The sequence below is a fragment of the Callorhinchus milii genome, unplaced genomic scaffold (genome assembly GCF_018977255.1).
Source record: "Callorhinchus milii isolate IMCB2004 unplaced genomic scaffold, IMCB_Cmil_1.0 Scaffold134, whole genome shotgun sequence".
NCBI classification, from domain to species: Eukaryota; Metazoa; Chordata; class Chondrichthyes; order Chimaeriformes; family Callorhinchidae; genus Callorhinchus; species Callorhinchus milii.
This window is the reverse complement of record NW_024704875.1, coordinates 106,991-130,311: the sequence shown is the minus strand read 5'-3', so window position 1 is coordinate 130,311 and position 23,321 is coordinate 106,991. Positions and strand designations below refer to the sequence as shown.

Genomic DNA, 23,321 nt, shown 5'->3' with positions numbered 1-23,321 from the left:
CAGCCGTCTCCCCGTCACCCCCACACCCCTCTCTACCCCTCCTCCCCACCCACAGCCGTCTCCCCGTCACCCCCACACCCCTCTCTACCCCTCCTCCCCACCCACAGCCGTCTCCCCGTCACCCCCACACCCCTCTCTACCCCTCCTCCCCCCACACTCTCCCCTTCCTCCCCAACACACTCTCCCCTTCCTCCCCCACACACTCTCCCCTTCCTCCCCACACACACTCCCCTTCCTCCCCACACACTCTCCCCTTCCTCCCCACACACTCTCCCCTTCCTCCCCACACACTCTCTCCCCTTCCTCCCCACACACTCTCCCCTTCCTCCCCACACGCACTCTCCCCTTCCTCACCACACGCACTCTCCCCTTCCTCCCCACACGCACTCTCTCCCTTCCTCCCCACACGCACTCTCTCCCCTTCCTCCCCACACACTCTCTCCCCTTCCTCCCCACACACTCTCTCCCCTTCCTCCCCACACGCACTCTCCCCTTCCTCCCCACACACTCTCCCCTTCCTCCCCACACACTCTCTCCCCTTCCTCCCCACACACACTCTCTCCCCTTCCTCCCCACACACTCTCTCCCCTTCCTCCCCACACACTCTCTCCCCTTCCTCCCCACACACTCTCTCCCCTTCCTCCCCACACACTCTCCCCTTCCTCCCCACACACTCTCCCCTTCAGACTTGGATATTTCTGAGACTCTGTTTATTGACCCCTTGTTTTCTGGTTTAGGTGGTTATGTGGACTGTCAGTCTCCCGCGGGAGGTGAGTCACTCTCTATTTGCATCCGTTGTATGATTCCTTCACCGTCTTACAACAACAACAACAACAACTTGCACTCTCAGACGCTATCCTGTGTGGAGGGCACTATATGAGAGCGCTTAACAGTGGTGGAGCTCGACTCCGAGTTGGGGGGAAGGGGGGAGGAGGCCGTCAGTCCGATCGAAGGGGATAGTTTTCAGGCGGTACTTGAAAGAGAGGAGAGAGGGGGCAAAGCGGAGGGTTTGAGGGAGAGTATTCCAGAGTTTGGGGGCGTAGTGGCTGAAAGCACGACCGCTGATGGCGGGGCGGAGGGTTGCGAGGTACAAGCAGGAGCCGGTGCCAGTTGAGCGGAGGCGCCGGGTGACGGATTGGGGAGTAAGGAGCTCGGAGACGTAGGGAGGGGCCGGGGAGTGAATGGATTTGAACACGAGTGTGAGGACCTCGAAGTCAATCGATTTGGTAATTGGCCAACGGAGCCCGGCCAGAACTGGTGAGATGTTGGTGTGGAGTTTGGTCCGGGTCAGTGTACAGGCGGCAGAGTTTTCAATGAGCTGGACCTTGTGAATGGTGTAGTGGGGAGACCGGCGAGGAGATCGTTGGGTTAATCCAAACAGGAGGTGACCGACGCATACGCGATGGCTTTGGCTGCATTTGGCGTAAAGTGTGATGGGTTGCGGGCAATTTGGTGGAGGCGGAAGAAAGCATTCCTGGAGAGAGACCGGATGTGGGGGGAAGGACAGCTGGGGGTTGAATCGGATGCCAAGATTGCACACTGGGCTCCGTGGAGTCCAATACCTGTGGTTGGATCACTGGCCTCACAAGCGACAGCGATACGCTCCCTCCTCTCAGCGGAAACGGCCGACTTCAGGTCCCTCGCACCTCCCGCTCCACCATTGGTGGTTGGGCATTGAACATCTCTGCCCCCACATTCTGGAACTGTATCACGCAATCCCCCCACTTCATCCCCTCTCTTGCCTCCTTCAAGAACTATCTAAATAACGTTCTCTTCGACCGAGCCTTCGACCATCCTCCCGTCTCCACCCCTCCTGCACTGCCCCCCGTCCTGACCCCAGCGCTCAGATCGAGTCCAAATTCTCTGACTGGGACATCTTTCTGAAGCGACTGCAAAACAAGTGTAAGTTGTTGTTGTCGTGTGTGCATCGTGTCCCCTTGACTGAAGGCCTGTGGATTGGCTTCAATCGGGAACTGAACCGAGTCCACCGCAGAGCGTTGGCTTTGATTCCCGTATTCCGTGGCCAGTCTCGTCACCCGGGAGCGGCTGATGGGGACGGTTCGCTTTGCTGCTGGAAGTTTGATGCACCGCAGTCTCTTACTGTGGTTTCTGATGTGTTACAGAGAGCGTGAAGTTGAGGCTGGTGAACGGAGGCAGCCGGTGTGCTGGGAGAGTGGAGGTTCACTTCCGAGGAAGATGGGGTGCAGTGGGAGATCCGTTGTGGGATCTGCCGGATGCTGCGGTTGTTTGCCGAGAGTTGGGCTGTGGAGCTGCCGTGTCAGCACCAGGAAAAGCGTTGTTTGGGGAAGGATCTGGACCACATATAACGGGCGGTGTTAGCTGCGGAGGGATGGAGACTGCTCTGAGTAACTGTTCCTCCGTGGAATGGAACCACCATGAAGGTTACTCCCACGACTGGGATGCTGGAGTCATCTGCACAGGTGGAAGCAAAGTCTTGTTATCTTACGTACAATAAATCTCATTGCACTTTCAAGAATTGACCAACCAAGAAGCAATAGTGACGGTACATCACAGAATTCATTCGTCTGTTATTATAAATTCGCAAGATCACAAGATTGTGTCGAGATCTAGAAAGACATTTGCCCATACAGTCTCCACCCTCCAGAACACTCACCCCAATCATTATATTGACCGGCATTTCATATGAGTCCAGTGTCCCTGGCAAACTGTTCCAGTCAGTGACTACCTTTAGGATAAAGAACACTACCGAGTTAGTGTCTGTCCTGAAATTGTCCTTTAAGACTCCAACTGTATGTCTTCTTGTACTTCTTGTAAAAACAATCAAACCACAAAACCAACAAACAAACAAACAATACACAACTTTATATGTTGGGAGGAGCTCTCAAGGTGTTGCACAGTGAATGGTTTAATGGTTTGCACGTAACTGGGGATCGTATTTGATAGGGAGTGGATACAAGAATTTCTCCCCCAAAATACAGTCAATCCACTTCACCATATATTTTACGAAGCGCTTAGAGACATCTCCAGGACACGATCAATCCCAACAACACAAGTTTCAAATTACAAGGGGGCGGAGGAGGAGAGATGACTGAAAATGATTGGCATTGGTTGTGTGTTGCAGACATGACAGGTGATAAAAAGCCCAGACTGGTGAACGGATTCAGCCGGTGTTCGGGGAGAGTGGAGCTGCACTCTGGTGGTCAATGGCACACGGTGTGCGGAGCCGCCTGGAACATGGACACGGCTGGAATTATCTGCAAAGAGTTGGGCTGTGGATTCGCAACGTCAGCACCAGTTGATGGCCAATTCGGAAAAGGGTCGGGGACTGTCATTGGCCCTTCCGGCTGCGGACACGAGACTGATGCTGGTGTTTACTGTTCAGGTACTGACTGAACAACAAAAACAGCATCTTACATTTATATAGCGTCCAGGACTGCTTGGCCGCTGTGCAGTCGGATCCCCGAGCCGGGGGAGAGGGAGGGGAAGCACGATGATAAAGGAAGCTCTTTAGGTGGGATGAAGCACGATCAAAAATGGAAGGGGTTTAGGTAGGATTTGAAAGTGGGGATGGAAGGGACAAGGGGGAGGGATTGAGGGAGGGAGTTACAGAGCTTCGGGGTGTAAAGGCTGAAAGCACGGCCAGCGATGGTGGAGAGGAGGGAGTGAATGAGGATCAGGAGGCCGGACCAGGCCGAGAGGAGACAGCGGGTGGTGGAGAGGGTAACCAAGTCGGGTAGGTAAGGAGTGCTGGGCATCAAGGGATTTGCAAATGACTGAGAGGATGTCGAAGTGTGTTGCTGTTTGCAGGTCACTGTATCCACATCGCTGGGTGCAAATCAGCTGCTCATTCACCTATAAAACACACCGTCTGTCCACTTCACAGCAAATCACACGGAGCTCTGAGAAGTATTGGTGATTTGAATGGCGCTGTGACAAACCTAAGGGTAAACCAATTGCTGTGGACGATGGATTCAAATCGGTGACATTTTCGATCTATAGCGCGTAGGGCAGACCAGGGTTTGGAAGTGGTGTTTGGGCTCAGAGTCTCTCCATGATGGCAGCCAGAGACCACAGAGCGAGCGGTGTAGGCTCTAAGCCTCGCACCCAACAGTAAAATCTACGGTGTGTCGGGGGAAGAGCATAAATTTCGTACCGCTCAGAGGATTGCGCTGGAAAAGGAACATTGAAACCAAAACGTATGTGTGGAATGTCCACGGTTTAAGAAATCACATTTAAAAGCGGTTTACCACAGTCAGCGTTTGCTCCGGGCGACACCAACAACTTGCATTGATACTGGGCCCTGATAAAGTAGGCTGGAGCCCGCTGAGAGCATGGAGGGGCATGAAGTCAGGGGTTAGGAGGTTTGATGGAATGAGATGCCGTATAACCGCTGTTTCATATCACCTTCTTGTGTCCACAATAGCAAAACGTCAGATACGATTAACTGGCGGAACGACCCTCTGCTCTGGCAGATTGGAGATCGTGTACGGCAATCAACGGGGAACCCTCTGTAGGCACTACTGGGGTTTACAAGAGGCCAATGTGGTTTGTGAGCAGCTTCAGTGTGGAGCAGCCGTGACAGCAGAAGCTGGAGCTCATGTTGGGAATGGAAGTGAGATAATCTGGAAAAGCCACTACGAATGCCGGGGGAACGAGACACAGTTGTGGGACTGTCCTGTTGGGTCCTGGGATCAGATCACCTGCACACATGAGGACGATGTCAGTGTCACCTGTTCCAGTGAGTACCAAATCTCTTACAGATGTTTCACATCCAAATCCCTTCCCACGCGGCCCCTCCCGTCCCCCTGACCGGTTTGGACTCTGTGTTTCAACAATATTGATAAGAGACACAGTAACAGCACTGGAAATGAAGGATTTCAGCGCAACAACAAAATTACATTTGTATGGAGACTTCGGCGTCATGAGGACGGCCCAAGGCGCTGGACAGGAAGAGTTTCGGACGCGGGCTGGGGGTTGGGGTTTGGGAGGGAGAAGGGCGAGGGGGAAGGAGGGAGATCCAAAGCACGGTCGAAGATGAGGTTTTTGAGATGGGTCTTGAAGAGGCAAGTGAGGGGGCAAGGTGGAGGGACTGCGGGATTGACCACCAGGCGGTGGAGCAGAGTGGCAGAAGCTCAGCCCGTCAATAGTGGTGCGAGCGAGACGGGGGACTTGGAGTTGGCTGGAGCCCGCTGAGCGGAGGGCACGAGCATGAAGGTAGGGGTTTAGGAAATCGCAGGGTTAGATTGGAGCAAGTCCATGGAGGGCTTTGAAGGTGAGGACCAGGATCTTGAACTGTACCCTCTGTGTGATATGAAGCCAGTGCAGTCGGGCGAGGATGGGCGTAATAGGGTCTCGGATCCTGGTGCGGGAGAGGACACGGGCTGCAGAATTCTGGATGATCTGCAGCCTATGGAGGGAGGAGTTGGGGATGTCGACAAGCGATGAGTTTGCATAGTCAAGCCTCGATGTAATGAAAGCGTGTATGGGGTGTGAGACGCAGGCGGAGCCGGGCCATGTTGCAGAGGTGGGGAAGGCAGAGCGGGTCATGGCGCTGATGTGGGGTAGAAAGGACTGGCTTAGCAAGGTGGAGTGTGGAGCCATGGATGGTGACGCTCTCAGCGCCTGAGGTGAGGAGGCGCTGACAGGAGCCAATCAGGAGAGCCTCGGACTTGTTGACGTTGAACTGGAGAAAATTAGCTCTAATCCATGACTTGATGTCTGACAGACATTGTGTCAGGACAGCAGTGCCTCTGGCGTCTCGGGTGGAGGCAGAGAGGTAGAGTTGGGTGTCATTCTCATACATATGGAAGTTGACCCCATATCTGAGGATGATGACACCAAGAGAGAGCATATAGAGGAAGGGGACCAAGGAGAGAGCGCTGAGGAATGCTGAACGAGACAGAGTAGGGGCTGGAGGAGTAACCATTTGTGGAGTTGAAGTGGAGGAGGTGTGAGAGGTACGATCTGAACAAGGACAGACTCGTGAGGTTTGAGGTGTGAGGAGAGGTGGTGGATGAGGATAGAGTGGTCGACGGTGTCGAAGGCACCGAGAGGTAGAGGAGGACGAGGAGGCAGAGGGAGACCTGGTCGCAGATGGACAGAAAGAGCAAAGATCAGAATACGAAAAGAGATACAGAAAAAATAAACACTCAATGAAGAAACAGGTGCAAAATGCTATAATTGCTCCTTATTGAGTCTTCGAGGTGTCTCAAAGCACTTCACCGAATATACTGTAATGTGTAGTGACTGTATATCTTGTGGGCGGAATGCGTCAGACAATTACGCACAGCGGTGACCAACAAACAATCAGATACAAATTTTGAGTTACATCTTTTGCAGTAAAGGCGCTGTGTGAGTTTCCATACCATTCAATGTGAAATGTTCTTCACTGAAGTGGGGGTTGTGCTCTCCGCAGGTGAAGACGGGTTGTTGAGGCTCAGCAATGGTGGCAGTCGCTGTGATGGACGAGTAGAGATTTACACCAATGGAACTTGGGGCAGAGTCCTGGATGATGGCTGGGACTTGAGCGATGCCAATGTGGTGTGCAGACAGCTGGACTGTGGCTCTGCAATCGCAGCCTATAACTCTTCTACATATGGAGAAGGCGGAGGCACTGTGAGGCTGAATAATGTTCAGTGTGAAGGGAACGAGACACGTCTGAGCACGTGCAATGTCTCCCGGCCGGTCACACCTCTCAGTGTCGGCAGCGATGTGGGAGTGCTCTGTTCAGGTGAGGTTCAAACAACGACAAGAACTTGCATTGATATCATCCCGTCACATGCAGTAGCATCCGGGATGGGTTAGCAGTGGCCAAGCCCGATGCCGAGGGGGGGAGGGAAGAGCGGTAACGTTCTCTAAATGGTGAGCAACTGAGAACTGTGGAGGAGCAAAGGATTTGGGTGTCCACATCCACAGATCACTAAAAACAAGCTCACAGGTGCTAAACGTTGTCAAATGTTAATGTCCTGCTGGCCCTCATCTCAAGGGACCCGGAGTAGAGAGGAGAGGAAATGATGCTTCAACCTCTTACAATACAATAAACAATCACATTGGTAAAGAGACTTTCACGTCAGGAGGACGTCCCAAGGCACTGTACAGTCGAGGATTTGGATTTGGGGGGCAATTGGATGATGTAGGGTGGAGGGCGGGAGTCTAGGGGTAGGAGGTTTTGAAGAGGAGGTGTTGAGACGTGCCTTGAAGGAGGGAAGGGAGGGAGCGACGTGAAGGGAATGGAGGATGGAGTTCCAAAGGGTGGGGGCGGAGAGGCTAAGGGCCCGACCACAGATGCTGCGGCCGACAGAGTGGCGGACGTGGAACAGCCCGGAACCTGCTGAGCAGAGAGAGCAGTCAGGTTGACACGGGGTTAGCCGGTCACTGAGGGATGATGGGGCAAGGACGCGCAGGGCCGTGAAGGCGACGGAGCCCCGGTCAGGCGCCATCTGGAGCACCGCCTACAGTTTAGGGCACCGCACATCAGGAAGGATGTATTGGATCTGGAGAGGGTGCAGCACAGATCCTGCAGAATGATACCAGGGCTTAAAGGGTTAAATTAAGAGGGCAGATTGTATAAAGATGGTCTGTATTCGCTTGAGTTTGGAAGGTTGAGGGGTGATCTGATCGAGTTGTTTAGAATAATAAAATGATTCGATAGGGCGGCCACACAACAACTATTTCCTCTGGTGGGGAAATCCAGAACACGGGAGATTGATCCTGAAATGAGATCTGGGCCATTTCGGGGGGGAATATGGACGCAGTATTTTTCACTGAAAGGGTAGTCAAAATTTGGAAATCTTCCCTCAAAAGGCTTTGGAGAGCCCGGCAATCCAGGACACAACTTATTGAAGAAACGTATTGACACTATGGTGGAAGACACCATTGGTGGCAGTCTAGACAGGTGAAATGGGATGAAGAGCTTCTCCCCCACACGCGTCTGGCAATCTTGTACCTGTCCGGCACTCTCACTCATTACTGTTTGTACATTGCTGTACCCACAGACCATGTGCAGTTGAGGCTGGTGGGGGGCAGGAGCCGGTGTTCGGGGAGAGTTGAGATCTACTACACTGGGAGCTGGGGGACGGTGTGTGATGACTCCTGGGATGCTCGAGAGGCCGCCGTTGTCTGCAGACAGCTGGGGTGTGGGGCAGTCATTGACACCACGCCCGGCTCCTGTGGACGTGCCTCGGAGCCCATTTGGTTGGATGAGCTGAGTTGTGCGGGAAATGAATCTGTTCTGTGGGAGTGTCCCTCAGCTCCGTGGGGACAGCACAACTGTCTTCATAAAGAGGACGTCAGCATCGTCTGCTCAGGTAAGAGATTGGTCCTCGGGCTCTGACACACATTTATTTAGTGTTGTAGTTTGAAGAAGCAAATTGCTCTTTATAGCACCTCCAGCATCAAAACTTCTCAGAGTTCTTCAAACAAATTACATTGAGAAAGAACATAAGAATTTGTTGGCCAAAGAATCTCAAGGTCCATCTAGTTTGCCCTTTACCGTCCTGGTAGTGGTTTGACATATCTTGTCCCATACTGTACACTCTATACTGATATCTTATTTTTTAGCAGAAATCTATCTAATTTGTTCTTCAAACAAACGGCAGATTCTGCTTCCACTGTCTCCCTCGGGAGTCGGTTCCATACGTCTACGATTCACTCATGGAAGTCGTGTTTCCGAAGATTTGTTCTGAATTTACCGTCTTCAATCGGAGGCCATGTCTTTTGGTTCCACGGTTTAGCACAAGACAAAACAGCTTATCGAGGTCCAGATTGTCTGTTCCCTTCAGAATCTTAAACACTGCCGCCATATTGTGTGTCAACCTTCATTCCTCAGTGTAAATATGGCCGGTTTATAAAATCGCTCCTCGTAGTTCAGTCCCTCCATCTCCTCAATCATTTTCGTTGCCATCATCTGTGTCCTCTCAATTGCTGCGATATCCTTTTTATTGCGGTGACCACAACACAGTGACAATATATGGTTTATTATTTATGATAATGATAATCCTTGCATTTGCTATCGCGTGACATTGTCATGTCAGAAGGACGTCTCAAAGCGCTTTACATGATATACTGTCAGGTGAATCGATTGACTGTGTATGTGTAGGCTTTAGGCTGACGTATCAGCACAATTGGGTGTAGCATTGTCCCACAAACAGCGATGTAAAGAGGGAACAACTTTATTTGGTGGATTGATGGCCAAGTCACCAGGATAAGGTCTTTTACGAATAGAGGTGTATGATGTTTAACGCCCACCTGAACAGGCAGACGTGACCTTAATTAAAGTTTCACCTGGTGGACGGCATCTCAAACAATGAAACACACCCCCAACAATGCATTGAAGCATCAGCTTAGACGACACAAGTTCAAGTCCCATCGTGGGATTGGAACCCACAACATTTTACTCAGAGACGGGAATAAAATCGCTGAACCACGCGGTCACACGTGTGACATGGATTTGTATGCGGCGCTCTTGTCTGTAGGTCAAACAGTTGTGGGTTCAATTCCTCGCATTCAGACAGTGAACTTCACCGTGAACTCACATTCGAGGCTCACATTCCAGTCCAGTGCTGGGGGAGTGCTGCCTTGTCGGTGTTGCCGTCCTTCGGATGAAATGTTAAACCGATGTCTTCAGGTGGATGTTAAAGATTCCACAGCATTATTCCAACAACAACAACTTCCATTTGTATATCACCCTTCATGTGGGTTGGATCTCAGATCCGTTGACACTTGTGTTGTTCAAAATCCCAAAGAGAAGAGAGTTCCTCCCGGTGTCCCGGCTAACAATCCCCCAAATATATTAGCCATTCAAGGCTATGACTGCATTTTACAGTAAATCCTGTGAATCACAGTGGAACATCTCCCTGATGTGATGGGCGCTGAAGCACATGGAGATTATTATGTCAGTAAATTTACAGGAAGAACAGTGTTTGGGGGTCACATATGGAAACCCACATCCTGGATTTGGCAACTGTCAACTTGTCACCTTCAACTCTTCCCTCCACAAGATGCAGATGGTTCAGAATTCTGCAGGTCACGTCTTCTCCCGCCTTAAGCTTAATGACCCCATCAGCCCCATCCTCGCCCGGCTCCACTGGCTCTCCATCCATCGAATTCAAGATGGTCTTTTCATTTTTAAAGTCTTCCACGATCTTGCATCTCCCAACCTCTGCAACTAACTAAACCATTACCAACCCTTCCCATTCCCTGGCCTGCGCCACGTCCCCCGCCCCGCCCGCCAAAGGTGGTTGAGCCTTTACCCATTCTGGCCCAAACCTTTGGAAGTCCAGGCCATTGCCATCAGCCCATGTGACGCCAATCCCCAGCTCGGGTGCAAACCTTTCACTGTCCAGTTTACTTGATGTGAACGGTGCTATTTCAATGCGAATCGTTGTTGTTGATTATCTGTGTTTGCTATCACTTTACAGAGCACAAGGAGCTGAGGCTGGTGAATGGGAAGCACGCGTGTGAGGGGAGAGTGGAGGTGCTTTACAATGGAACCTGGGGTACGGTTTGCTCGGACACTCTGGACAGCAAAGCTGCTAAGGTGATCTGTAAGCAGCTCAACTGTGGACCACTTCAGTCTGTTAAATACTATCGGGAGTTTGACCAGGGATCGGACCTATTTGGCTGCACAACATGGAGTGTACTTCACACGAGGACTTCCTGTGGCAGTGCACCTCCACAGTTTGGGGAGAAAACAACTGTGATCATTGGGAAGATGCGGGTGTCGTCTGTTCAGGTAATAAAACGTGTTTCAATCTTTCAACAATGTGATGACAGTATCATACAATCATAGAAGTATACAGCCCAGAAGGCAGCCGTTCGGCCCATCGTGTCCGTGCCGGCTCCTTGATTGCTCCTTTTCCCATTCCATAAGTACTCGAACCCAAATGATACTGTGATCACTGTTGTCCAGATGATCTCACACTGAAACATACTCCACTTGTCCCATTTCATTCCCCAGTTCTGGCTCCAGCATTCCTTCCTTCCCCATTGGGCTGGAAACACACTGATCCAGACAGTTATCCTGCACACATTTCAGGAATCCTTCCCCCTCGTTGCCATTTACACTGTTATTTTCCCAGTCTATGTCCGGATAATTGAAGTCTCCCATTATCACTACTCTATTGGTTTTGCATCTTTCTGAAATCTGCTGCAGATTTGCTCGTCTCTCTCCTTCCCACTATTTTGTGATCTATGTTGTCCATCTAACAGAGTAACAGCTCCTTTTTGCTCCTTAACTCTAACCAAATAGAGTTTGTGTTACATCTAACACACCGTCCCTTTCCAGGGCCGTCACCGTGTCCTTAATCAACATTGCCACCCACACACCGTTTATCTTTTCTCTTCCCAATCCCTCTTGAGTACATTGTAACCAGGAATATTCAGCTCCCATTCCTGCCCTTGTTTGAACCAGTTCTCCGTTATTGCCACTCCAACATAACCTCATGTGGCTCCTTGAGCCGCAGGTCACCAATCTTATTTGGCACACTCCAAATTACACACATGCACTCCAGTCCGACTTAGTCTGTTCTGCATTTCTCCCCCATCTCATCCCTCTTTTTTCTGGATTACTCCTTATTACATGGCTATTTGTCCCTTCCAGCCCTCCATGTAATCCTTTGGCCTCTGTAAAGCTACATCCTGATTTCCTGGATCCGTGATGTTTGAGCATTTTCTGCCAATATTATGTCACTGATTGAATTGGTCCACATGTATTATTACAGAAGTGAAGTTTGGGGAAAGTGTGGAGAATCCACAAGTGTGTGCGGGACCTGCTCCTAAATACCACCGATTAGCAGGTACGTGATTTATTGTATTGTAAAGCCAATGTGATAATAGATGTCACCTTGACTCAGTCGGTCACCTGTTCCAGATTGTCTGACAGGACTGCGGCCCTTCTGTTTGTGTATGTTATTTTGCTGCTCGTGGACTAAGTCGGGGAATCTCATGCGATAGTGGTATCATCTCGAATANTTTTTTGTTCAGCCGGGAGTCTGACAATCACCATCACCAAACTTAGGAGTATCCAAACCAAACTGAGAAGTTAAAGCATCTCACTTACACATGGAAATTCCAGAGATAGACAGTTGGAATGGATTGCGCACTCAGTCCAAGGAGTGCCACATCCTGCTTTCTAATTCCGGAAAGCGTTAGGCGAAGGTTGGCTGAAGCCAAGAGTGGGAAACCAGATTGAGTTTCTCGGTAACTGCCGGATTCTATTCATCATCGCTCTGGCAAGCTTTCCCGACGCTTGTCCAGCATCTCTCCTACCCATGAGGAGTTTGGCTTGGAGGGTTAACAGGAGTTGATTGAGATGACTCCCTGACCGCAGTGACTGGCCTACCCATCAAGGTCCTGCCAATGAGCGATGCTGGGCTGCGCTTCCATCAGCAGTGCCCGGTATACTACAGACCCGCCTCGCTCAGGAGATGAAATAGATACCGTCACGGAGGGTTGGCTCGAACATGACATTCCATTGCCAAACATGTCATCTTGGAGCCGATTCAGCTGCAAGGAAACCTTGCTTATCCCCTCTTCCCCCTCCCGGAGGATAGTCTGTGGACTATCTTGACAACTTGGCAGCTGACAGTGGAACATGGTTTGGGTGCCCGTAAATGCAGAGTCCTGTCCCTGCAAAGCTAAAGAGGGGACCTCGAGGGTATTGATTAGAATAGAGAAAGGGCATCAGTCCCAATTGTCAATTAATTTGACAAGATTGGCAAGAACCGAGGCTTAGGGATTCCAGAGTGTGCCTTGAGGTAACCGCGAGAGTCCAACCAACTAAAACCACATAGATTGCCATTGAAACACTGCCTGGTAAGCTTTCCCGCGGCTTGTCCAGCGAGGACGATGTGAACTGTCAAGACATTGACCTGTAGGGTTAACAGGATCTGAGTGGGAAGAATCCCGACCCCCAGTCACAGGTGTTAGTTATGATGCCTCTACACTCTGAAACTGCCGCCCTCCCTCCACCTCTCCGTCTCCACCCCTTCTGCACCTTTCAATCCCATTTGACACCTTCCTCTGAACCAATGGCTTTGATGACCTCCATTGCCCCATCTCCCGCTTGCTCAGCGACCAGCGTCTTTGTGAATCTCTCTGAGACATTGTGCTGTGTGATGGGCTCTGCCCAAACCCGAGCCACTGTACCAGCCGGTCAGTCACACTGTGATGTTGGTGTTTTCAGGACAGAGGTTGCGGGTGGTCGGTGGGAGCAGTAATTGCTCGGGGAGAGTTGAGATCCTGTACGATGGCACGTGGGGGACGGTGTGTGATGACTCCTGGGACCTGCGCGATGCCAACGTGGTCTGTAGACATCTCCAGTGTGGCTCGGCGCTCCGGGCTGTGCGAGAGGCGGGCTCCGGGCAGGGCTCCGGGCCTGTGTGGTTGGATGAGGTGCAGTGTACGGGAGGCGAATCCTCGCTGTGGGACTGCGTCTCCTCATCCGCTCCCCTCAGTGACTGCGGACACAAAGAGGACGCCGGTGTGATATGTTCTGGTAGGCTCCCCCTTCTCCCTCAATGTGGCGCGTTTTGCTGTAATGTTACTGTAAATTGTGGGGTCACTTTACACACATAATCATCACCATATTCTCATTTGATACAATGCCTTATCACGTCATCAAACTGCCTGAAGGCGCTTCACAGGATAACCTGTTGTTGTTGCGTGACTGTATAAAGCCCCTCCCAATGTGGAGGACTCTGGACCACATGGAAGGATTATTGTTGTTGTTTTACTGCCGTTTTGTGACTGTTGTGTTTTGCGTCGCACAGGGCACAGAGGGCAGAGAGTCCCGGTGATGTCCACACCTGATGCCGTGTGTCTAACCCTGGGAGCCCTGCTGGCCTTCGTGCTGATGGCGCTCGCCGCACAAGTCAAACTCCACGTGCCCAGAGGAGGTGAGAGCCCGACACGTGCCCTGGAGTCGGGCAGAGCTGCGCTGGGGAGTAAACTGTATCAGTGAGGGAGTCGGTGACGAGGGGTCGTCACGGCTCTGTTAGCACGACATCAGGGGAGACTTTNGGGGACGTTTATTCACTCACTTTGTGAGAGTTGATTGTCTGCGTTTGGAATTCATTCCCACGTGTGGTATTGAGACCGAGTCACAAGATCACACAATGGTTTCGATGAAGCTTTCGGCTCAACCGATCTCTTCGCCGCAGAACGCCCGCCCTGACGTTACCCCCCAACCTCCCCCCGCCCACCCCCCTCAAGCCCCAGCCACATCGATCGGCTTTTAAACGTCGCTTCGCACAAGATACTGTTTGTGTTCACCAAATACATATTGCCGTTCACACGGCGCCTTTCATGTGGGGAGGATGTTCCAATGTGTTTGACGGTCGTGGGTGGCAGCCAAGCTGGGGTTGTGGGGCATGTGCGGGTGAGCGGGGGAAAGATGATCAGAGTCGTGGTCAAAGAGGAAGGTGTTGAGAGGGAGCCTTAAAGGGATTAGCGAGGGGGCAAGTGGGTGGGCTTCCAGGATGGAGTGCGGGCAGATAGTCTGAAAGCCGGAGTGCCAGTTGCGTGGCATGTGGGGCCGGGCGGGTGAAGCAGGCGAGGGCACACCGAGCAGTCGCGTCAGATTTAAGGAGGTCACAGAGTTAGAGCGGAGCAAGACAACGCAGGGTTTAACACTGACGGCAAGGATCTTCTGGGGGACGGGTGGGGGCTGTGGGGACGGGTGAAAATGGTGGTTAGACGGACGTTGAGACAACTGTGAGAGAGGAAACGAACTGCATAGGTACTGGATAGTAATGACCAGTATACACTTGTGTTTATATAGCCCGATCCACACCGGATAGCGCCTCAGAAAGCTAATAACAGGACGATGTGGGGCTCGGAGCTGAAACTTGAGACTAATAATCAAAACGTGGAAACAGAAACTTTATCGAGAAACAGCCCAAGTGTTTCAGGAATGTTTTTGAATGAGGTGCCGTAAAATACAAGGGTTGTTATTTGTGATTCCAGGGACCGGAGGCCGAGGATTACAGCAAGGAATTTATGCAGAAATCGATGACTATCTGCCCAGGAGAGGATCCAGTCAGCCGCGCTCTTCCTGTAGGTATTCTCCATCTGTGTTCGAACTAACGGAGAAGGGACAATTGTGATAATTTCCGAAAACATTGCGTGAAAATAGCCACAGTGAGTGTTTGCTGTCCCTGTGGGGCTTCAGTTCCTGTTGACAGGATGGTCTCAGGCGTCACACACCTTGTTGGGCCAAAGATGATTCATCTCACACCTCACAATAAGCGCAGCACAAAAAACAAGTACATTTTCTGTCGTGTGCTAATTAGCGCATCGATGGCATGAAATTCTGGGACCAAAAGGCTGAAAGAGTTAATATCAGTTTTCTGGGTATTCGAGTCATGGTTCAGTATTCCATGAGAGACGAAAGTCTTCCGTAAAAACTGCCATCGAATGAGAAATAATAGACATTGTGCCATCTAAGGCTTAATCCACAATGTAAATATATTTATTATTGTTGATGTTCTGTACTCTGGTATCTCACACACACAGTGAGTATTTGATATTATTAATGTTCTGTACTCTGGTATCTCACACACACAGTGAGTATTTGATATTATTAATGTTCTGTACTCTGGTATCTCACACACACAGTGAGTATTTGATATTATTAATGTTCTGTAATCTGATATTGCACACACAGATTAGTTAATATCACAATGTTCTGTTCTCTGATATCTGATGAGATTCCCCTCTAACCTGGTAATGGATGGTATGTGTTTCCTTTGACAGTGTCTTCATTCGACGTAATAATAATCCTCGCATTTGATATTGCGCTTTTCACGTCTTCTCGACGTCTCAAAGCGCTTCACAGAATAGACTGTAAAGTGAATTGACTGTATATTTGTGGGCGAAACGCGGCAGCCAATTGCGCACAGCAACGTCCCACAAACAGTCGTGGGTTGAAGTGACCGATTTATTATTTTTTTTCTTGAGGGATTATTATTAGGCTGTGTGGGGTAAGGAAATTTGCCGAAGGTGCCACCCTGCCGGGAATCAAACCCAGGTCTCTCGCTTGAGAGGCGAGTGCTCTATCCACTGAGCTACAGGACTCCACAAATAATCTAAAATAATAATAATAATAATAAAATAATAATAATTCTAAAATAGGCGCAAAAAACAGATCTTTCCTCGATCCGAAAAGTCGATGGACGGCACCTCCGATAATTCAGCACTCACTGGACATTTCACTGGACTGTCAGTCTGGACTATTAATCTCAAGACCCAATACTAATAAGATAATAAATATTAATAAATTAAGATATTAATGAAAAAGGCAAAGTATTCCACGTTGATGGCTGCAAATATTAGGTGTAGTTTATTCATCAGTACATCAAGCTTACATGGACAGTTTATTGCCCAGTGTAACACTGTGATCGTCACAGATTAATATCCCTCTCCCCGTCGCACACAGACCAACGCAGCAGATACAGTCCCAATTCTCACCAGTGATACTATCTCAGCGACAGTGACACGTCCGCGCACCCAACACGTCTCCGGTTATCAGTGACCCACTGGCTGGAACATCGCTAAACCTTCAACCAGTCTGAATAAGACCCTCAGCCCAACAATTAATGGCGTTATTTAAGAAAAAATCTGACCACACCGGGAGAACAATGTGGAATATAAACTTCACTGACTCTCGCTCTCTGCCGTCTTCCACCTTCTCTCCTCCAGTCCCTGCAAACTCCTCTCTTCCTTCCCTTTCCTCACACTGCAGCCATTCCCGATTGCAGGATCGCTTGTGAGGCAATAACTGCACCGAGTAATGGTTTCCATCAAATTGTTTTCCTATTAATCCACCATAGCGGTGAAATATCAATCAAAGTATATTCTGTTAGTGTTGACCAGTAACTGATCTGCAGGCAATAAAACAATGAAACACGGAATATTCTGCTGGTTATGAACTGGCATTTCAGGCCTGAAATCCTGACACACAGCACCATGTCGTGTCTTCGAGACGTCTCAAAGCAATTTATAGAAAACGCTGTAAATTTAATTTACTGTATATTTTGTGGCAGAAACACGACAGCTCTGCACACAGCAGTAACCCACAAACAGTCGTGGATTGAGTGACCAAATTATCCTGTTTTTATTGGTGGGATTATTACCCCCAGAGAGTGATCGACCAACAATCGACCAACAATCGTCTTAATAATAATAATAATCCTCGCATTTGACACAGCGCTTTTCACGTCGGGAGGACGTCCCAAAGCGCTTCACAGAACACACTGCAAAGTGAATCGACTGTATATTTGTGGGCGAACGCGGCCGCCAATGGCGCACAGCAATGTCCCACAAACAGTCGTAGATTGAAAATGACCAATTTTTATTATTGTTTTTGGTTTTGGAGACATTATTATTAGGTGTGTGGAGTAAGGAAACTCGCCCAAGGTTTCGCCCTCTGCCGGGAATCGACCTCAGGTCTCTAACTTGGAGGTAAGTGCTCTAACCTCTGAGCTACAGGACTCCACAAGTGAAGTGAATGTGTGTTTTGTGGGCGAAATATCGGTCCATATCTGTAAAATAGAGGCAAAGCTCAGTCGGGAGGCTGATGGGAACGCTTTATTTGATATCATTTTAAATCTACTGCACAGTTACATTTGCAGACATAACAACAGCGACAACAACGTATTGTATTTGTATTGTGTCTTCAACTGCGGGAGGACGTCCCAAACCACTGATTTCAAGCAAAAACCACAGAGGGTAACCAACCCCTATGGATCAAACCCAAGATTTCATTGGCTTTGTGACGGCTCTGTCCACCCGCCTTTCCACTTTGGAGGATTATTGACGTTAACCCGTAACTACCTGCGCTCTCTCACTCCTTTTACCCATCTCAAGACCAGCCACTCGACCGCGCCTTCGGTCACCATCCTAACCCGACCTTCCTCGCCGTCCCCCCTCCCCCTCCTGATCCCACCCACCATCTCGGGTGAGGATCCCGGACTGTCCAGTGGTTTGGGGACGCGATACAAATGCCATTTGTTATTGTTGTAATATTTTACCTCTCAACCCACACGTGTTCTGATGTCAAACTGAACGTTACTGAGCCTTCGCACTGTGTTTGGGAATGTAAGAAGCTTTTGCCTATTGAAGCATCGCAGCTCAAGCCTTGTGATCAACAGAATAAATTGGGACCAAATATTATAGCCAATTACAAGCAAATGAAACCGAAGTCTTTGTGAAGTAGTGTCAGAATGAAGCTCTGCGTCGGCGGTCGATCACTGAATGTCCAGTCGTAAACTCCCTTCAGATCCTTCAGTCTGGGCTGTACTTTCCACGTCAGACACGTCGGCTAATCCCACTCTCCCTCTGCTCCCCCCCTCCCCACATACCCCATACGCACACCCACACAGACCCCCACACACAGGCCCCACTCACACACAGCTCCTCACATACCCCATACGCACACCCACACAGACCCCCACACACAGGCCCCACTCACACACAGCTCCTCACATACCCCATACGCACACCCACACAGCCCCCACACAGCCCCTACTCCACACAGCCCCACCACCACACACACACATACACACAGCCCCACACCCACACACACAGGCCCCACTCATACCACACACCCCACCGCTACACACACAGCACCACACTACACACAGGCCCCACTCACACACAGCCCCGAACACACACAGCCCCATACACACACAGGCTCCCATGCACAGGCCCCACTCACACACAGCCCCCGACCCCCCGCGATACACACACAAAGCGCCCCCATCCACAGCACACATACACACACAGCACCACATCCACGCCACACAGCACACACAGCACAGCCACACACACACACCACACACACACACACACACACCACCACACACCACACACACACACACAGACACACACCACCACCACCACACACACACACCACACACCACCACCACACCACACACACACACCACACACACACACACACCACATCAGCTCCACCACACACAGCACACTCGAGGCATCAGCAGCGACGATGCACTAATGCAAGGACTGAGCGACGAGTTGTCAGTAGAGAGGATGAACTGCATGCACTGAATGCAGCGGATGTATGCGTCTAAGAGTGGTAGAATGCACTGCATGTAGCAAGAGGGTGGCCACAGCGATGAAGTGCAGCAGCGGAAAGATGAGGCGTCGGTGATGGAGGAGTAATGGTGGGTTGTGGGTGATTGCCGACAGCAATACCCCAACACATCCTCTGGGACTCCTGAGCCTTGGATCCTGCCAACCTGCCCCGAATATGCTCTGAGAAACCGGGGAACTGACGAAGCAGGAAACGTCCCTCTAAGCAGATGATTGCACATTCCAGTCCAATAAACATCTCTGGGATGTCCGTGTATATGACGGCACACGTGGAGCTCTCATTTGGTTTTGGTAAGCACAGTGATAGGGTCCTACATGCTTCAGACACCCGTCTGATCAGGAAGAAAGGAATGGGCCATGTGTAGAGACAGCACAATATTTCTGCGAATATTTTGTGTCGAGGAAAGCTCAGTGTGACAACAGCAGCCTTCACACTGAGGGAATTTACCAACTAAATTCCCACTGCGGTGACAGCGACAGGACATCTGTGTTCTTGTCGGGTCAATCGCCAACGGCAGACGCAGTCACTTCAGCACAAGGTGTCACTGTGAGTCGCAACAGCATCTCTGGTCATGGAGTCACACACAGAGTCCTGGTGTTGGGAGGTCTGACCAGTCGATGAGCCATCATCTGTCAGACAAGAACAGAAGGCCATGAATCCAAGCAGCAGAGTGATCACTAAACAAGACACCAGTGACACAACTGGGATTTCTTACCCCTTTCCATTCCTCATATATCACTTAAAGATCTGCACAGCAATAACGTTAGTAAACCTTGTGTTTGATACCGTGCCTCAGCACATCGGGAATACGGCTTAAAGCGCGTCACAGAATATACTGTAAAGTGAATTGATTGTATATTTGGGGGTGAAATGTGGAATTATTTGTTTAATTATTTTGTATTCATTCAGTAATTCATTTATTCGAGGGATTATTACCGTCGGAAAGCAATCCAACAATCCACTAGCAATCGGGTTCCTACGAGGTCAGCGGTGGTGTGTGGAGAAAGGAGTCTGGTCAGAGGAGCCATCCTTCAGATGAGCTATTAACCCCGGCTGCTGTCTGTCTGTGCGGATACCGTGAAGCTATCGGAAAATGGAAGGATGTTTCTCCCGGTGTCGGGGCAAACGTCTCCCAGATTACTGTTCTGTCACCCTCCGCCTGTGCTCAGCACCTCACGGTGTTGGCCTCCGAGACACAATGTTTGTCACAGTCCCACAGCAGCGATCACTGTAATACACTGCCGGAGGATATTGAGACCTGATAAAATGATGGACACGTGTGTTTCCTTTCTTTTTGTCCACACGTCAGACAACCAGGTGCGTGTTACTGTATGTAATCTTTTACCTGTGTAATATTCCAGTTTCCTCAGAGAGTCGTCGAATGAAGACACTGTCAAAAGAAACACATACCATCCATTACCAGGTTAGAGGGGAATCTCATCCGATATCAGAGAACAGAACATTGTGATATTAACTAATCTGTGTGTGCAATATCAGATTACAGAACATTAATAATATCAAATACTCACTGTGTGTGTGAGATACCAGAGTACAGAACATTAATAATATCAAATACTCACTGTGTGTGTGAGATACCAGAGTACAGAACATTAATAATATCAAATACTCACTGTGTGTGTGAGATACCAGAGTACAGAACATTAATAATATCAAATATGTTGAGATTGTGGATTAAGCCTTAGATGGCACAATGTCTATTATTTCTCATTCGATGGCAGTTTTTACGGAAGACTTTCGTCTCTCATGGAATACTGAACCATGACTCGAATACCCAGAAAACTGATATTAACTCTTTCAGCCTTTTGGTCCCAGAATTTCATGCCATCGATGCGCTAATTAGCACACGACAGGAAATGTACTTGTTTTTTGTGCTGCGCTTATTGTGAGGTTTGAGATTAATCATCTTTGGCCCAACAAGGTGTGTGACGCCTGAGACCATCCTGTCAACAGGAACTGAAGCCCCACAGGGACAGCAAACACTCACTGTGGCTATTTTCACGCAATGTTTTCGGAAATTATCACAATTGTCCCTTCTCCGTTAGTTCGAACACAGATGGAGAATACCTACAGGAAGAGCGCGGCTGACTGGATCCTCTCCTGGGCAGATAGTCATCGATTTCTGCATAAATTCCTTGCTGTAATCCTCGGCCTCCGGTCCCTGGAATCACAAATAACAACCCTTGTATTTTACGGCACCTCATTCAAAAACATTCCTGAAACACTTGGGCTGTTTCTCGATAAAGTTTCTGTTCCACGTTTTGATTATTAGTCTCAAGTTTCAGCTCCGAGCCCCACATCGTCCTGTTATTAGCTTTCTGAGGCGCTATCCGGTGTGGATCGGGCTATATAAACACAAGTGTATACTGGTCATTACTATCCAGTACCTATGCAGTTCGTTTCCTCTCTCACAGTTGTCTCAACGTCTCTCTAACCACCATTTTCACCCGTCCCCACAGCCCCCACCCGTCCCCCAGAAGATCCTTGCCGTCAGTGTTAAACCCTGCGTTGTCTTGCTCCGCTCTAACTCTGTGACCTCCTTAAATCTGACGCGACTGCTCGGTGTGCCCTCGCCTGCTTCACCCGCCCGGCCCCACATGCCACGCAACTGGCACTCCGGCTTTCAGACTATCTGCCCGCACTCCATCCTGGAAGCCCACCCACTTGCCCCCTCGCTAATCCCTTTAAGGCTCCCTCTCAACACCTTCCTCTTTGACCACGACTCTGATCATCTTTCCCCCGCTCACCCGCACATGCCCCACAACCCCAGCTTGGCTGCCACCCACGACCGTCAAACACATTGGAACATCCTCCCCACATGAAAGGCGCCGTGTGAACGGCAATATGTATTTGGTGAACACAAACAGTACTGTGCCCGTAGCGTCAGCTCTGAGGGCACGTCGTCTGCGGCTAGCGGCTCACGCTGTACGTGCTCGTCTCTCACCGTGGCCACGTCTGGAGTTCGTAGCGATGCGTTACAGTGCTATGACGACTTGATGCGCGCAGTCGAGCACGCCTTATCGAGGACCAGCGAAGCAGGCCAGCAGGGCTCCCAGGGTTAGACACACGGCATCAGGTGTGGACATCACCGGGACTCTCTGCCCTCTGTGCCCTGTGCGACGCAAAACACAACAGTCACAAAACGGCAGTAAAACAACAACAATAATCCTTCCATGTGGTCCAGAGTCCTCCACATTGGGAGGGGCTTTATACAGTCACGCAACAACAACTTGCATTTCTGTAGCGCACCTAATGCAGGGTAACATCCTGGAGTGCTGGACGGTGGCCGAGCTCGACGCTGACCTGGGGAGAGGTGATGGTCGAAGAGAAATGATTTCAGGCGCGAACTGAAGATGGGGAAGGAAGGGGCCACGAGGACGGTGAGTGGGAGAACGTTCCAGCGTTTCCAGGCGTGAGGGCTGAAACAGCGGCCACCGATGGTGCGAATGTAGGCACGAGGGGCAAGCAGGAGGACAAGTCTGGAGGGCAATGGGGAGAGCTGAGGAGTGGGATTGAGACGAGGGGCCGAATGGCCTCCTGTGCTGTGTAATTGCGTGATTCTATGATTGTATGAAGCAGGAGACCCGAGCCAGACAGACAGAGCCAGCGGTTAGTGGGTGGGGAATAAGCACATCGGAGAGTTTGGGAGGTCCCGGGGCATGAAGGGATTTCAAAACGAGTGTGAGGATCTCGAAATCGATCGACTCGCTGACTGGGAGCCGTGGGGCCGGGATCGAACCGGTGTGACGGGGTTGTGGAGATCAGTGAGTGTGACAGGGAGTCAACGCAGCCTGGGGAGGGCTGATGGGGATACGGAGGTGAGTATGTGTGCTCGGGAACCATGGACTAGTGTGATGGGGGGACAGAGTTTGGTACAGGTCAGTGTGCGCACACCACGTGACAGGTTATCCTGTGAAGCGCCTTCAGGCAGTTTGATGACGTGATAAGGCGTTGTATCAAATGAGAATATGGTGATGATTATGTGTGTAAAGTGACCCCACAATTTACAGTAACATTACAGTAAAACGTGCCACATTGAGGGCGAAGGGGGAGCCTACCAGAACATATCACACCGGCGTCCTCTTTGTGTCCGCAGTCACTGAGGGGAGCGGATGAGGAGACGCAGTCCCACAGCGAGGATTCGCCTCCCGTACACTGCACCTCATCCAACCACACAGGCCCGGAGCCCTGCCCGGAGCCCGCCTCT

At 50.4% G+C, this 23,321-nt stretch overlaps 1 protein-coding gene across 1 annotated transcript; it reads left to right on the top strand.

The window, feature by feature from the left end:
- Positions 1-737: 737 nt before the first annotated feature.
- On the top strand, positions 738-11,758 carry LOC103172967 (deleted in malignant brain tumors 1 protein-like; the record flags this gene model as incomplete). Its single annotated transcript, XM_042345875.1, has 8 exons — positions 738-770; positions 2,124-2,441; positions 3,104-3,364; positions 4,406-4,720; positions 6,398-6,712; positions 7,977-8,288; positions 10,401-10,714; positions 11,703-11,758. Coding segments are annotated over 8 exons (1,874 nt in total), but the record flags the coding sequence as incomplete, so codon positions are not given.
- Between the last annotated feature and the right edge of the window lie 11,563 nt (positions 11,759-23,321).